Source organism: Penicillium nucicola (assembly GCF_028828085.1).
Source record: "Penicillium nucicola strain IBT 29836 chromosome Unknown utg000001l, whole genome shotgun sequence".
NCBI lineage: Eukaryota > Fungi > Ascomycota > Eurotiomycetes > Eurotiales > Aspergillaceae > Penicillium > Penicillium nucicola.
The window spans coordinates 773,013-788,203 of NW_026643125.1; the positions used below are offsets into that span (position 1 = coordinate 773,013).

The 15,191-nt window shown below is 51.0% G+C and overlaps 6 protein-coding genes across 6 annotated transcripts; 4 read left to right on the plus strand and 2 right to left on the minus strand.

Moving 5' to 3' along the window:
• Nucleotides 1–12: 12 nt before the first annotated feature.
• N7511_000306 (putative amidase) lies at nt 13–1,746 on the minus strand (the record flags this gene model as incomplete). The annotated part of the gene is made up of 3 exons (XM_057122731.1): nt 13–962; nt 1,017–1,639; nt 1,718–1,746. 3 exons carry the CDS (start codon nt 1,744–1,746, stop codon nt 13–15), a joined length of 1,602 nt encoding a protein of 533 aa, XP_056988464.1.
• A 384-nt stretch (nt 1,747–2,130) lies between these two features.
• Nucleotides 2,131–3,219, plus strand: N7511_000307 (polysaccharide deacetylase family protein; the record flags this gene model as incomplete). Its single annotated transcript, XM_057122732.1, has 4 exons — nt 2,131–2,236; nt 2,292–2,568; nt 2,622–3,026; nt 3,081–3,219. 4 exons carry the CDS (start codon nt 2,131–2,133, stop codon nt 3,217–3,219), a joined length of 927 nt encoding a protein of 308 aa, XP_056988465.1.
• Nucleotides 3,220–3,819: 600 nt separating this feature from the next.
• N7511_000308 (putative neutral amino acid permease) lies at nt 3,820–5,322 on the plus strand (the record flags this gene model as incomplete). Its single annotated transcript, XM_057122733.1, has 4 exons — nt 3,820–3,994; nt 4,058–4,487; nt 4,537–5,080; nt 5,143–5,322. 4 exons carry the CDS (start codon nt 3,820–3,822, stop codon nt 5,320–5,322), a joined length of 1,329 nt encoding a protein of 442 aa, XP_056988466.1.
• A 479-nt stretch (nt 5,323–5,801) lies between these two features.
• On the plus strand, nt 5,802–6,392 carry N7511_000309 (uncharacterized protein; the record flags this gene model as incomplete). Its single annotated transcript, XM_057122734.1, has 1 exon — nt 5,802–6,392. The coding sequence occupies one exon, from the start codon at nt 5,802–5,804 to the stop codon at nt 6,390–6,392; it is 591 nt and encodes a 196-aa protein (XP_056988467.1).
• Nucleotides 6,393–7,931: 1,539 nt separating this feature from the next.
• Nucleotides 7,932–12,953, minus strand: N7511_000310 (uncharacterized protein; the record flags this gene model as incomplete). Its single annotated transcript, XM_057122735.1, has 2 exons — nt 7,932–12,822; nt 12,889–12,953. 2 exons carry the CDS (start codon nt 12,951–12,953, stop codon nt 7,932–7,934), a joined length of 4,956 nt encoding a protein of 1,651 aa, XP_056988468.1.
• Nucleotides 12,954–13,763: 810 nt separating this feature from the next.
• On the plus strand, nt 13,764–14,582 carry N7511_000311 (uncharacterized protein; the record flags this gene model as incomplete). The annotated part of the gene is made up of 3 exons (XM_057122736.1): nt 13,764–13,829; nt 13,876–14,002; nt 14,068–14,582. The coding sequence occupies 3 exons, from the start codon at nt 13,764–13,766 to the stop codon at nt 14,580–14,582; spliced, it is 708 nt and encodes a 235-aa protein (XP_056988469.1).
• Between the last annotated feature and the right edge of the window lie 609 nt (nt 14,583–15,191).

Here is a 15,191-nt window from a genome sequence, read left to right on the forward strand (position 1 = left end):
ATACAAAATAATCTAGTTCTGAGCCGTTGTGTACTGCATCTTCTTCCAATCATAGTTTGTCTCCCAAACATGTCCAGCCCGCAGGATCTTCTCCTCCTGCCATAGTCCACCAACAATCTGCATTCCAACAGGCAACATAATCTGACTATCATCATTTGCTGGGGCAAACCCGACCGGGATGGACATGGCCGGGTGGCCCGTCACATCGAAGATAGCGGTATTGATCGTAAGACCCATGCTGGGTTTCAACGATTCCAGTGGAAGTTGGCGCTTGCCATGCTTAGGAGCAACAACCGGTGTAGTAGGCATAACCAGCACGTCGTACTTCTCAAACAAGGTCTCGTATGTATCGGTCAGGTATCGTCCAAAATTGACCGTCTTGCCGTAAAGACCGGGGAATTGCTTCATCAGATATAATCCATTGATCATGACGTTCTTTGTGGAAGGAAAGGCGCGTTCAAAACCATCGCCAGTCCATGGAAGACGCGCTTGCTCCATTTCTGTCATGTAAAGACCTCGTCGGCCAGTGTTAAGGCCTAGCAAAGTCTGCGCTCCAGCAATACGCTGTTGAATAGTCCAGATGGCTGGTCCCTGATAGTGGTCTGGAATGGAAACCTCCTCGATAGTTGCGCCTAGATCTTTGAACTTCTGAGCTGCGGTCAAAACCAGGTTCTTGACACTAGGGTCCACTTTGTCGTGTTCAAAGCCTTCAACTAAAATTCCAACCTTGAAACCTTCGAGTCGGTCCGAGGTTTGCTGAATCGTTGCTCCAAATTTCGTGGTACCAGGTTTCTGGCTACCAATAGACTTGTCATCAATACCATCATAGCCACTGATCACGTCTAGACACTGTGCTGCCTCCAATGTGGTTCGGGTCAGAGGGCCTGCATGGTCGTTGATCGCATCGCCACTAGCAATTCCAGTGAATGGAACACGTCCATGTGTGGGCTTCAAACCAACGCCTTGTAGAAGTCAGCACATCAATCTCAGATTCATGTCATAGAAGGATATCTTACAGCCGCAAAATGAAGCAGGCACTCGTATACTCCCACCCTGGTCACCACCAATCGTGATATCCACCAAACCCGCCGAAACAAGAGCTGCTCCCCCAGAGGTACTGCCGCCCGCAGAATATCCTACAGCATGAGGGTTCTCCACAGTACCCTGAGCACTGGTATACGAGGAAGTAGAATGGCACATATTCTCACAAGTGGATGTGCCATGAATATCAGCACCAGCCTCCAACAGCCGAGTCACCACTGTCGCATCGGTATTCGGAGTCCAAGGCGGAATAATATCGCTTCCCAGAAGCTGCGGTACACCTGCTACAGCAATGACATCCTTCAAGCTGACTGATTTGCCTGCCAAAAGTCCGCCTTGCTTATTACCTCGGATCAGAAAGCGGTGTGCCCATGCCTGCCCGAAGACTTGTTCCTCAGCACTTGGTCGGCGCACATTTTCACGCGGGTATTTGGTCTGATCTGCGACTGGTTGGTAATCCGGTAGGGCAGCGACCCCTTCGGCGCAATCGTGCACTGCCGCGAGAAGGGTATGGAAATCCTGCGCCTCGGCTGGATCGATGGTCAACCCGAGCGGATCCAGTAATTTTTGAGCATCGTCTGCTTTGACGGGGTTATTCCTATAGCACTGTTGTCAGTCATCGGCTTGGGATTTGGGGAGTAAATAATGATGGTTGAAGAAATGGGAAGATATGTACTCTGAAATACTCGTGAAAAGAACCGACATGATCGCTCTGAAACACCGCTATGCTGATGATGATTTCTTCGTGAGAGAGAGTTGTAGTTTATCAACATTCGCTCTCGAGGGGGAATTTTTGAATTCCATCGGTGCTCTCCGACGCAACTGTCGATTAAACTGGGTCTGATTGCTTACGCTGTGATACTACCCCGATGACCCCAACCACATTGGAGACCAAGGTCAGCCCTTGAGATACCAATCGAACATGAGAAACGCCAATTATACACGGATTCGCATAAGAACAGTATTGGAGACGGGGGGCTATCAGTGGCCAGGGGACCGGTGAGGGGCTTATCTTCCCCGCAGTATAAAAGCCAAGTCGGCGATTTTCATCTTCACCTCATTCAATTGGGGATTTGTTCAATATTCACTATGGCACCAAAGCGAGTTCTGATTACTTATGGAGTGGATGTTGATGCTGTAGCGGGCTGGCTGGGTTCATATGGCGGAGAGGACTCTACCAACGACATCAGCAGGGGTATGTTTGGGCGACCCCAAAAAGCAAAAGGGATTATTCTAACTGACTGGTGTAGGATACTGGGCCGGAACCATTGGCACCCGGCGTCTATTGAAGATGTTTGCTAAATACGACATCAAGACAACATGGTTTATCCCCGGTCACTCCCTCGAGACCTTCCCCGAAGACATGGCCGCAGTTCGCGACGCGGGACACGAAATTGGCCTGCATGGGTATTCCCACGAGAATCCGACCGATATGTCGATAGAGCAGCAGCGTGATGTGCTTGATAAAACATACAAGATGTTGACCGATTTTGCGGGGAAACCTCCTCGGGGTAGTGTGGCACCTTGGTAAGGTTCTAGTTCACCCGAGACTGAATATGCTCTAATGCATGCTTTGATAGGTGGGAAACCAGCCAAGAGGGCGCCCAACTCCTCCTTGACTATGGCATTGAGTACGACCACAGTATGAGTCACGAAGATTGCCAGGCCTACTACCTACGAACAGGCGACACCTGGACGAATATCGACTACAAGAAGAAAGCAGAGGAATGGATGAAGCCTCTGGAGCATGGACCACAGACTGGATTGGTTGAGATTCCATCCAATTGGTACATTGACGACCTGCCCCCAATGATGTTTATCAAGAGTGCCCCGAACAGTCATGGATATGTGAACCCACGTGATGTTGAAGATATCTGGCGCGACCACTTCGACTACTTCTATCGCGAGTATGATGAGTTTATCTTCCCAATTACTATCCACCCAGATGTGTCGGGTAGACCTCATGTGCTTCTCATGCATGAAAGGTGTGTTCTGTCCCACTGTGTTCTTGGCTCGATAATAGGACTAACATTGGTCAGACTGATTGAGCATTTCAAGAAACATGAAGGGGTCGAATTTGTGACTATGGAACAAGTGTGTGACGATTTCAAGGCCAAGAACACGCCTCCACCAGGAGCATTGATGCCCGCAACGGCAGGAGCTATGCTCGAGAAGTGAATCGAGCCAGTGTGACCCTTAGTTATGACGAAATCATATTTTGTTCAAGTGTATCTCATTGGTGTCTCAACTGTATCTCAACTGTATCTCATCTTTATCTTTGGGAATGGATCCCAACCCCAAACGACCCCAAAAGATATTCAACCTACCCCAACCGATATCAAGCACAGCGACTGAGACACCATTCCATCAACTCTTGGAAACCGAGACCAAGAGAGATATGACTTGGCAATCGAATATCGATTCTAACCCAGTCAATGCTACCCCAAACCCAGGGATCTACTCCAACACGACTCCAACACGCCAACCTCACCCCTAAGATATTCAGAGCTTGTGGTTTCGTGGGGAAAGTGGACCAGCTCCATCCCGTCTTATCGCGCGTTAGTGTGCAATTGCTGTGACCAAAGTACGGTGATGCCCCGGAGGATGTCCATGGTGCCAAGCTAGACATATGCGTGAAGGAGGACATGGGAGATAAGTGCCATACGCAGCGCTTTTCTATATATACCGCCCGTGGTATCTCCCATCCAGAGCCGTATATTCCCTCTCTATATTGTCAATTGATTGGAAGCTTGCCAGAGCTTATCTTCCTTGTTCGCCATGGCATCCCATGCAGATGAGATTAAGGAAGCCCCTCCCTACACAGACGACCCCAACATCACCGACACACAAGAAGCTGAAATCGAAGACAAATTCGAAGTCTTCAAACGCGGTGATGGCCAAGTCGATTTTAGGACTGTTAGTTGGATCCGGGCTTCGGTCATCTTCCTCAAGAGTCAGTGGAATCTAGCTTCTTCTCTCCATTGTTGGTGTGACAAAAATTGACACTTTGCCATAGTTATCTTCGCAACCGGTGTCCTCTCTATCCCCTCATTGATGTACCAGCTAGGAGCGTTTCCTGGCGCCGTCAGTGTAGTCGGCTGGACTCTACTCAATACTTACTGCGCTATTGTGCAGGGCAACTTCCGCAATGCCTATCCAGGCTGCCACTCCATCGCCGATATGGCCCACTTGGTCGGTGGCCCGATCGTGAAGGAGCTTGTTGGCTTCCTGTTTACAGTCAGCTATGTGATTGTTGCAGCGTCGGGTATCATCGGCGTGTCGACTGCCCTCAATGCCCTGTCGCTGCATTCTATCTGTACCGTCTGGTTTTCGTTCATTGGAACCATCATCATTGCGATGTGTGCTAGTGTACGCAAGTTCTCCCATATCGGCTGGCTCACCTGGGTCGGATTTGGCAGTGTCTATATTGCTGTCTTCATCATTGTGTAAGTGCCATCATGCGGATCGATTCAGGCCAAGTACTAACGGCTCCAGCATCGGCGTCACGGTACGAGACCGACCGGCAGCAGCCCCCCAGACAGGCGACTATGACTTCGGCTACCATGTCATCGGAACCCCCGATTTCACCACGGGCATCACAGCCTCCGCAACGATCTTCGTCTCCAGCGCCGCGACATCCGCCTTCCTCCCCGTCATCTCAGAGATGCGCCGACCCAAAGACTACCCCAAAGCAGTCTATCTCAGCATGAGCCTGGTCACAGCCTCGTACCTCACCTTCAGCCTTGTAATCTACGCCTGGTGCGGCAAGTGGATCGCGTCTCCATCGCTCGGCAGCGCCGGCGAAACCGTCAAGCGGGTCGCCTATGGGATCGCCCTCCCAGGCCTCATCATCAGCGGCTGCCTCTACGTGCACGTTGCCGCCAAGTACATCTTTGTGCGAATCCTCCGCAACTCACGGCATTTACAGGCAAACACTGCCGTGCATTGGGGTACTTGGCTCTCGTGTACGATTGGCGTCGCGGCCATTTCATTTGTCTTGGCATGCGCCATTCCTATCTTCAACTATGTCTTGGCATTGGTGGGAAGTTTGTGTTTCGCGCCTTTGGCGATTAGTTTGCCCGGGTGGTTATGGCTGTATAGTCATCGGGGTTATTGGAGGGGGGCGTGCTGAGGATGATGATGTATGCTTTCCATGTTTTCCTTGTGCTGTTAGGGTTGTTTATGGCTGTTGGTGGCACTTATGGTGTTGTCGTGCAGATCAAGGATGCCTATGCAGACGGGGAGATCGCGTCTGCATTTTCTTGTGCGGATAATAGTTGAAAAAAGGTTTAATTGATCGTGAGCTTTATAATGATATTCATATTGATATTGATATTGATGTTGGGCTACGCGGAGTCCCTCATACCTCGTCTGGTCGGGTGGATGGCCGTGCCTGAAGTGGGTAGCGGTCGTCAGCTTGATTCCTCAGCTGTCCCGCCTCCGCCTATTTTGATCTAGACGGTAGAATCTGGTCGATAGAAAGCAGTCCAATGTATAAAAATACGCCGACGATGCCAACAAGTTGAGTTCCGCCGAGTCTTCCGCAACCGAACACGAACCCGCGCACGTGGGCCCCGTCTTGCCTCTTTCGTCTTCTTCATATCTTAAGCTCTTCTTCCTCTCTTCTTGCTCTTCCCCTCTTGATATTCTTCTTTCTTTTCCTATATAATAAGCTGTCATTGTTTTCCTGAAACCACGCCTCCAGGTCACTGGGGAGATCCAGGCCTTATCTCCGCTATCACCATCCGAAAGCCTCCGCCATGGTTTTGCGCAAGCTCACCACCCTCTTCTTGCTCGCAATCCACGCCTCAGCTGCCTCAGCGGCTGCAATCCCAATCTCACCCTCAGTCGCACCAGATATACAACAAGAAATTTCAATCCCATCCATCAAAGCCTCGCCAACGAATCAGGCCGCGTTATGGGATTCGTCGGTTCGGGACCCACCAATTGATAAGAGATCACCTTATTATTTCCCCGAGACCGTTCAAGACGACCAGGACCTCGAGAATGAAATTGCATTGCGCGAGACAGCTATGCGCGAAGCAGGCTTCGTTCTCTCCAGCTCCAGGCTTTTGCCAGAAGTCCAAAAGTCGAGCCGTCGTCCAGTTTCGGGCCTGAATGCTGGAATTGACGCGGCTTCGGGTGACAGGGCTAGCCCTGCCAGCTACAGGTTCAAAGACTCGGATTCGAAGCTCGCTGCGCAGGGTGGACTGATTGAAGAACTTACCAAGGCTGCTTACGAGGCTTCTGAGGATGAGCGCGTTCTGTTCCCGCCGTTTGGATTCCTTGTTATTGCTGCTGCTGTTGTCTGTTTGATTACTATCCTGCGAGGTACAAGGAGCAAGAAGTGAGACGGAGATATTGTTGTTAGGTTTATTTCGACTTATCTCGCTTCTTCGTTACGTCAAGCACAGCTTTTGATGATGGAGGCATTGAATGGCTCAACTACTATCGCGTCGCATCGCCAGCTCTCTTGAAGACTCCACCACAATACTTGATATCGGATCCAGGGAGTTGAGACTCACAGCGCAACTTTGAACCATTTGCTCATCCCGAAAAACCCTTGCGCATTTACTTGCGGTCAAACGGAACGAAAAAGCAACAAACAAGAACTAACGACCGACTGCCATCCGGTTCAGCAGTAAATCGGCAAAGTTCTCTGCCCCGATACACACAGATCATGCATGCCACTATGTCGACTCAGTATCGCCGCCTTGGGTCTGCTTCATGTTATGACAGACATTAGAGGTTCTATCCCGCTTCCTGAATGCCTCTGGTTCACAGAGTGCTCGAACCGGAGGTTTCATACCTTCCAAATGCAGAAACATATCTAAGTAGCTAGCTGATTAGCACCTGCTGTTTAAGGTTCCTTCAATAGGCGGGATGAACCAGACGTGCAAGATGACCAGAAGAGACATTGTTGGGGATGGTTACTGTACACTGCTCCCACAGAAGGGAAGAACTGTTTAGAAGCTGCCCTGATATGAAGATGTCCATCCAGCCTTCACGTTCCGTGGAGAGTTTATTATTCACACTACCTTCTCCCTAGTTCTCTGTATGCTCCATGGATATGCATGAAAGTGCCTACATATACTTGAGATATGTCTAGAAGAACCACGGGTCTACCATGCATAGGGGAAGAATTGTGCGAGTATTCAAGGTATAGGAACAAGGGTCTAGCAGCTTGCCATTAGCAATGGACCTGCGCTGTATATCCACTGGTTTCATCAAAGAGGATTAATATCCGCCTATTCTTCATATAGAAAAAAAAGGTAATCAGAAGACTTATTCCACTGTCCATAATTAAATATACGTACGTATTTTCTAAACACTAGATTTTCAATTGAAAGTACTGATTTAGCCGATCTACGTCTTAACGTCTTCTTACAACCAATGCTATGCTCCGTGGTCGATATTAAACTAATCCCTGATTGAGCAAAGGGACCAAACTCCTCGAATGATATGCTCTCATTGTGCGGTAAAAAGCCCTGACTACAAGGGCTAAAATCAAAGTACTAGCCAATAGACCTGGATTGTAATATATCTGTGAACAACAGCCGATAAATGTAAAATAAACAAAAAGCATGAGAGAGAAAAGCCAATGCCGCGACGCCATAGCGGTGCAAGAGACGACCGATGAGAATGAAACGGTGATAATGACAAATGATGAAAACCACCCAAATATAAGATGAAAATGACGATTACATTGACCTCTCTCTTTTTGCATCCCCGCTCCGAGGAGAATGAACGGGGAGTCAATAATAGACACAACAGGTAGACAATGGATATGTACGCGACTTCTATAGGAAAACATGGGGGAGGGAAGGAAAAGGAAAAAAGAAACAAAAAAGGTATGACCCAACAGATGGTATGGAGGGCAGCTTTTGCTTTTAAGAATCGTCCACGAGACGCTTCTGGGTCCAGGCGCGCTTGGCACCGTCAAGGAGAACTTCCATGTTGCCGCTGTTATCGCACATGCCGCGGAATAGACCGTCTTGCTCGTTAATCAGTTGCCAGGGGTGGTCGAACTCGATGACACGGCCGTGATCGAGAACCAGGACCTTGTCATAGTCGATGATTGTTTGCAGACGGTGGGCGATGGTGATGATTGTGCTGTCGCGGAGTTCACGGAGAGTCTCTTGGATCTTGGCGTCTGTGGCGTAGTCGATGGAGGCGGTTGCTTCGTCCATCATTAGAACGCGGGGACTCTTGAGCAGAGCGCGGGCGAGACAGACGAGTTGGCGCTGGCCTTGGGAAAGGTTTGAGCCGGACTCTGAGACTAGGCTGTCTAGGTTGTGGAAGATGTTCTTGTTGTCAACGACAGTGACTGCGCTACCGTTTACTCCGGTGGCCTCTGTGGCGGTGAGGGTGCTGGAGGTTGTGGGGGTTGCGGTGCCTGAGGTGCTAGACCCAATTAGGTGGACGCGGCGGAGGGCTGTGAAGATTTCCTCGTCGCTGAAGATACCGAAGGGATCGAGGTTACTGCGGAGCGTGCCGGTGAATAGGGTTGGGTCTTGAGGCACAATGGTGATTGCCTCACGCAGGTCACGCAGTCCAATGGAGCCAATGTCGACGCCGTCAATCAGGATCTGTCCCTTCTCGGCTTCAAGACCGCGGAACAGAGCCAGTGCGAGCGAACTCTTGCCGGCACCTGTGCGACCAACAATACCAACCTTCTCACCAGCCTTGACGGAGAATGAAACTTCCTTGAGGACCGGGTCCAAGTCAGGGCGATAGCGGGTGCTGTAACCGTTGAACTCGACTGCACCCTGGCTGGGCCAACCAGCAGTAGGCCGGGACTCAGGAATGACAGCGGCTGCCTCCTGCTCCACTTCCAGGTATTCTCTCACACGCTCGACGGAGTTCATGTTTTGCTGAACCTCGGAGTATAGACGAACAAGCCAGAGAACGTTCTCTGTGAATGTAACAGCATAGGTGAGCGAAAGACCAGCAGCACCGGCATCAATCTTTCCAACATTAAGCAACACGAAGGTAGCCGAGAAGAACGAGACCAAAGCACCAGTCCAGTCAACACGGAGAGCGAGCCAGCGGTTGCTAGCCCACAGGTAGATGTGTGGCCGGTTGTAGGCGTTGATGCGGCGGTGGTTGTCAATCATGAAACGAGGACCATCACCGTAGGCACGAATAGTGACAATGCCGTTGAGGGTCTCGCCAAACTGTTGATACAGGGGACTGCGCTGGACAGACTCCAAACGCTTAAGATCACGAGAAGAGTTCAGGTAGACGGCACCGAGAGCAGTGTACACCAGTGTGATAAACACACCAGCAATCAAGAACCCAGGGGTGATAACAGAGATCAAGATAACGATCATGATGACAGAAGCCAGACTGTGAAGCATGCCAATGGCAACAGGAGCGACTTCCTGATCAACAGACTCGACATCCTTGGAGAATCGATTCATGAGTTGACCAAGGGGAGTGGAATCGAAGAAACGGAACTTGGCATGCATGACAGCCTTGAGAAGGCGGTCGTGGATCTTCCAGGAGGCATGAAGAGAACCCCAAAACAGGACAGCCTCGCGAGACAGAGAGATTGCGATGTAAAGGAAGCCAAGAAGAGCGTAGACACCGAGGTAGTACAGCACATTGACTTCATTATCAGGCTCGCCCGTAGAGCTTGCACCAAACTGGGGCAAGCTCCAGCTGCTGACGCGACCAACGGTTCCAACATTAAAGCTGGGTGCTTTGAGGTGGGCGGCGGCGGCGTACTGGCCGGCATCGTTCTCAGTGCCAGCCTTGTTGGAGGTGTGGTAAGCGTTTGCCCATTGGCGAATCCAAATGTTGGTGGAAACCGAGCCCAGTTGCTGCAAGCAGAACACCAAGACAGCTCCAATCCAGTAGTACCATGGACCCATAGAGCGGAGGTACATGCTGACGGTAGACCACTTGATGCTACCAGTAGCCTTAGACTCTGTCAGCTTGGCCTTTTCGTCCTTTGCGTTTCCGTTGGCATTTCCGTTGGCCGCCGTTTCTTCATCGTCACCTTCGTGATCGGAGGGCGCACGAGATAAGCCCCGAGAGCTGGCCCGGGAAGCAGGTCGAGACTTGAGGAATTCGTCACCCAGGGCACCAGTAGCAGCAACATCATCAGGGCGACCCTGAGCGGAGACCTTGCCGTTCTCGAGGACAACGACATGGTCGGACTGAGGCACGGTCAGAGCAACGTTGTGAGTGACCAGGATGCAGGTACGGTTCAGCATCAGAGGACCAGTAAGGGCTTGGCGGAAGATGTGCTTAGCGGTGTGAGAGTCGACGGCAGAGAGACAGTCATCCAGAAGCAAGTGGCGACCACTGCTGTAGATGGCACGGGCAAGAGAAATTCTCTGCTTCTGACCACCAGACAAACTGATACCCTTTTCTCCGACAAGAGTCTGATCACCGGCATCAAGGATCTGAAGATCACGCTCGAGAGCACAGGCCTTGAGCACGGCACGGTAGCGACGCTCATCATAAGGAGAGGCGAAAATGATGTTTTCCTTCACGGTGTCGTTGACCAACCACGCTTCCTGGGCACAGTAGGCGACGCTTTCAATCAAACCAGTTTCGGGGTCAACCGGGAGATCTGCTCTGTTTGACATTCCACCAGGAAGGTGAACACGGCCATCGAGAAGTCTCATCTCTCCAAGCATAGCCATCAGAAGAGATGTCTTTCCAGAGCCAGTAGGACCGGCAATGATGTTCAATTTTCCGACAAGGAACTCAACATCAATGTTGATCAAGCGGAACGAGTCCAGGCCATCAGCGGATCCAGCTGCTTGGGGAGTGGGCTTCGAAGTGCTCCAAGTGAGTGTCGCCTTTTCAAGGCCAAGACGGGCAGGGGTACCTGCAACAGTACTATCACGCAGCTGATCATATTTGCCAGTCTCCTCCTCGTTGAGATACTTGTCCACACGGTCCAGGGAGACCTTCGACTCCTGAACGTGCGCTACCATGTCGGCCAGTTGGTCCAGGGGAACGCGAAGCAAGGAGAACATTGACAACGCAGGGAAGGCAATTGAAGGAGTCAATTGCTTCTTCTCGACAACAGTGTACAAGAAGAATGACAAGAAGGTGATAAGAATCGGTGTTCCGTACCAGACAGTTGCGGCAGAAGACCAAAGGATATAACGCTTGCGAAGCGCCTTCAATTCAGTCTTACGCTTCTCATTGACAATGTCCTGGAAACGTTGCTCCCAAGCAAAGTACTTGATGATGCGAATGTTCTGCAGTACTTCATTGGTGGAATGGATACGGGCATCGGTACCCTTCAAGATTTGGTTTTGCACCTTGTTGAACTGACGGGCGATAAAGAGATTGACGGGTAGCATGCAAACCATGATTGCGATACCAGCAAAAGAGCTGAAGCCCATGATGTAGTATAGCAGAGTGACGGCCATAGTGATCTGCACAGGCACACTAGCCCACAAAAAGTGAAGATAGGCTCCAACCTCGCTGACCTTGAAGGAATCGATCGCCATTAAGTTGATAATTGTACCGACATTAGCTTGAGTAGTATCCTCCTCGGCAGCAGGTTTGGTTCCGTTCTCTGTGTCGTTGGCATTGGCGGCCTTCTTCTTGCGACCGAAAGAGAATAGACCCTTCTTCTTCTTCTTTGCGTCGTTGATAAGAGGTTCTTCCACGGCCTTGCGGGCCGCTTCTACCGAAGCACCTGCTTTGCGTCGGAGGGCCTTGGCATAAATCTCACCAATAATAATCGCGCGAATTCTGACACCCATCTTACGACCGATGTACAGTGCTTGGCCATCAGCCACACCCTGGACCGTAGCACAACAGAAGAGCAAAATAGCGTACAACCAAGCGGCATTAGGCGTAGTGGATCGAGGGTCTTCAACATATTCAAGAATAGCCTTGAGAAGTAGACTGGGCATGAAAACGAACAAGTTGGCAAAGACAGTCCAAGCACCCTGCTTCAAGATCGTCCCAGCAAAGAAGCGAATCAGCTTCCAAGCCAGGGAACCCTTCATCTGGCGCTTGCGGAATTCGCTGAGAACGTTGGCAGCCTTTTGGGACGGGGTCAGGTTCCAGACGTCCTCAAGCTCCAGTGGTTGGCGGTAGCCCTTCAAGACAAGCGGATCGAGCCAGGAGAAGGTTGCAAGTGACAACAAGCTGGCCATGGGGTATGTCGGGGGTTCCAATCCATCTTCACGCTCGACTAGAACTGGCTTGTTTCCTCGGCGAGTAGTCAGTGCAATGAGCAGGAGCAATGTGCTCAGCGAGAACTGAACACTGCTCAGAACCAAGGCGCGCTGAGACAAGGGATGGATAATGGCGGAGCGGAAGACCATGACATTGAAGAGCCACTGAACGCCGTACAGGAAAGCTGTGTGGTTCCATAGGCTTGGGGCGGAAGAAACATCCAATGTCGATAGCAGGAATCGGACCAGCACCAAAAACAGGATGTAACCCCACGATACCAAACCCGCAACGGCGGGAAGGGTTCCATAACGACCCCAGGCTTGAGACGACAAAATCACCACATAGACTGCAATTTGGCCCACAAGCGCCGCGGTTTCGGCCAAGACGATCATAACCTCTCCACGTGGACGGTCGACCTCGGTTTCATTTTGTTCCAGCTGGACAGCCTGGAAGAGCATCGTATCGGATTCGTTTTGATGGCCATTGGGGACCTCGGAGTCCTCATTCGGGAGGACCTTGTATGTTACACCTTTTCGGGAAACCACATATCGATGGGCGAGGCGAATGAGCACCACCAGCACGGAGACGCTGCAAGCCGTGAGGGGAAGGATCACCTGAAGAACGCTATATGATGTATCTCATGATCAGCACGGAACCAACGGTCGCAGGGGCTCTCTTGACGGTACTCACTTGCGTTGAAAGCAACGAGACAAGTCGTCAATGGCCCAGACAGGGCCTTGACATTGCGGCAGCATGACTGACAGAGCGCAAAGCTCGCAGAGACTTATGCTCTCGGACCTCGCGCGCAGTGATTACGCAGCGCTCAAGCTGGCGACAATGTCAAATTCGACAATGCGACTGGATCCAAGTCAATTCTAGTTATACTGTTTCCACTTGACCGGACAAGGCTGGCATTGCAGAATCGACCAAAGTTTGCTGTGTCGGAACGGAAGAAGATTCCGAGACCGAAAGCCGTTGAGGCGAGTGAGCCAGGCTCCAATAGCACCGAGAGAAGCTGACTGAAGTAGTTCAAAGTTGAGATATCTTGTTGAGAGAAACCTTTAGGGCGGGGGAAGAAGAAGAGGAGGACAGGGATTGCGAGTCTTTCCAAAACCGGCGGTGGACGGACTCCGGGTAGAGTAACATAGGCCGCCACCACGTTTTAGGGATGCGGTCGGGGGCAGTTGACGCAGTTGAACAAAGCTATTCTTACAGAGTATATTAGAGAGATATTCATTAACTCCTATGGCCAACTCTAGGTACGAGTTGACGATTACATACTACAAGATTTTCCCCTATTAACTCCGTAGATTTGTACAGTCTTCGAGAGGTCTCTTATCGGTTCCCCACAGCGAGAAAGACATGCAAGTGACCAGGCACATCGAACCCGTTCACTAGCGACCGGAGATGCATGATCACGGCGCCTGATAGCTGATAGGTGACCACCTGGGCAGTATCACAAACCTTGAAAGGCTTTGATTACTCAGTCGCCACCGGTTTTCCCAGGGTTCCCAAAGATTACCAACTTTGTCCATCACTCTCATTTCCAACGCAACTTTCCCACCATGGCAGAACGCATACTCATGAACGAATATAAGGCTCTTCTTAAAGAGAAATGGGTCAACGTGGAGGTAAGATCCCTGAACTCCAGAAGAATCTCCGAACTAACGGTGCCAGTTACACAATGACGACATCTTCAACTGGGATGTGGCTCTGATCGTGATCAACCCGGACTCCATGTACTACGGGGGCTACTTTAAAGCCAAGATGCGCTTCCCGTCAAACTATCCTTACTCCCCTCCAGGTAAGGAGTCTCAAGAATTCCAACCTCCCAACCGCCATATGACTAACGGCGTCGTCCCTCCCCAGAATTCCGATTCCGCAAGGCCTTGCACCATCCGAACATCTACCCGGATGGCAAATTGTGCATTTCAATCCTCCACGCCCCAGGCGAAGATGCAATGTCGGGCGAACTCGCTTCCGAGCGCTGGTCCCCGGCCCAGCGCGTCGAATCCGTTCTGATCTCGATCATCTCCCTCCTCGACGACGCTGAGCCCTCCTCCCCCGCCAACGTCGATGCAGGCATTCTCCTCCGTACGGATCCAGAAGCTTATCGCCAACGAATCAAGGCCGAGGTCGAGAAATCCAAGGCCGATATCCCGGCGGGTTTCGTCATGCCGACACATGAGACCTCTATCGTGAGGGAGCCGGTCGAAAAGGAGGACCATGACTTCTGGGCGGACAGTGATGCAGACAGCGACGTTTTCGGCGGAAGCGACTCGGACGAAGGACTTCAGCAGTTCAGCGACAGCGAAGTTGACGAGCTCGACGACGCGGACGATGACTCGCTCGAGGAGGATACGAAGGACACGGCCAAGGCTTAAGGTAACTGGGCCCCCTCGGGTGCTGGAGTTAAGCGGGAGTGGGAATTGAAAGTGATCTCGTATCTCACATTCATGGCCCTGGACACATGGTTAGCATTCTCGGCGCATATTATCTATCGGGCATTTTATTTTAATTTTCTATTTGGCGTCGTGGGATCATGATTCCAGCATATGGTTATTGCATACGGGGCTTGCGATTTGCGTTGCTAGTTCATTCTACATTCCATCAGATCAATATTCTACTCAATGTCATCATTTTCTCGCATATTGCACCTCTTCCCACACTGGAACATCAGCCCTGTCGCCAATCGCCATCGCCCAGCACAAGTGGGCTTTTTTCCCCACACGATCCCGACCTTAACTCCGTATGAACCGAACTAACTCCTATATCGGAGCTTCCAGTCACTCGGCAGTCGTAGGCAGTCGAATGTATTAACATGTACAAATCTCAGGTGACAAGCTGAGCCCCTGCAATATGGATCATATCTGAAGCCACCAGCCTTTTCCAACGTTACCACATTATGACAGTCTGCGATTTCCACAGCTGGGCCAGCTGCATGGCCGTCAATAACGATCACACCGCAACAACAGCCCCCACAATTATCGGAC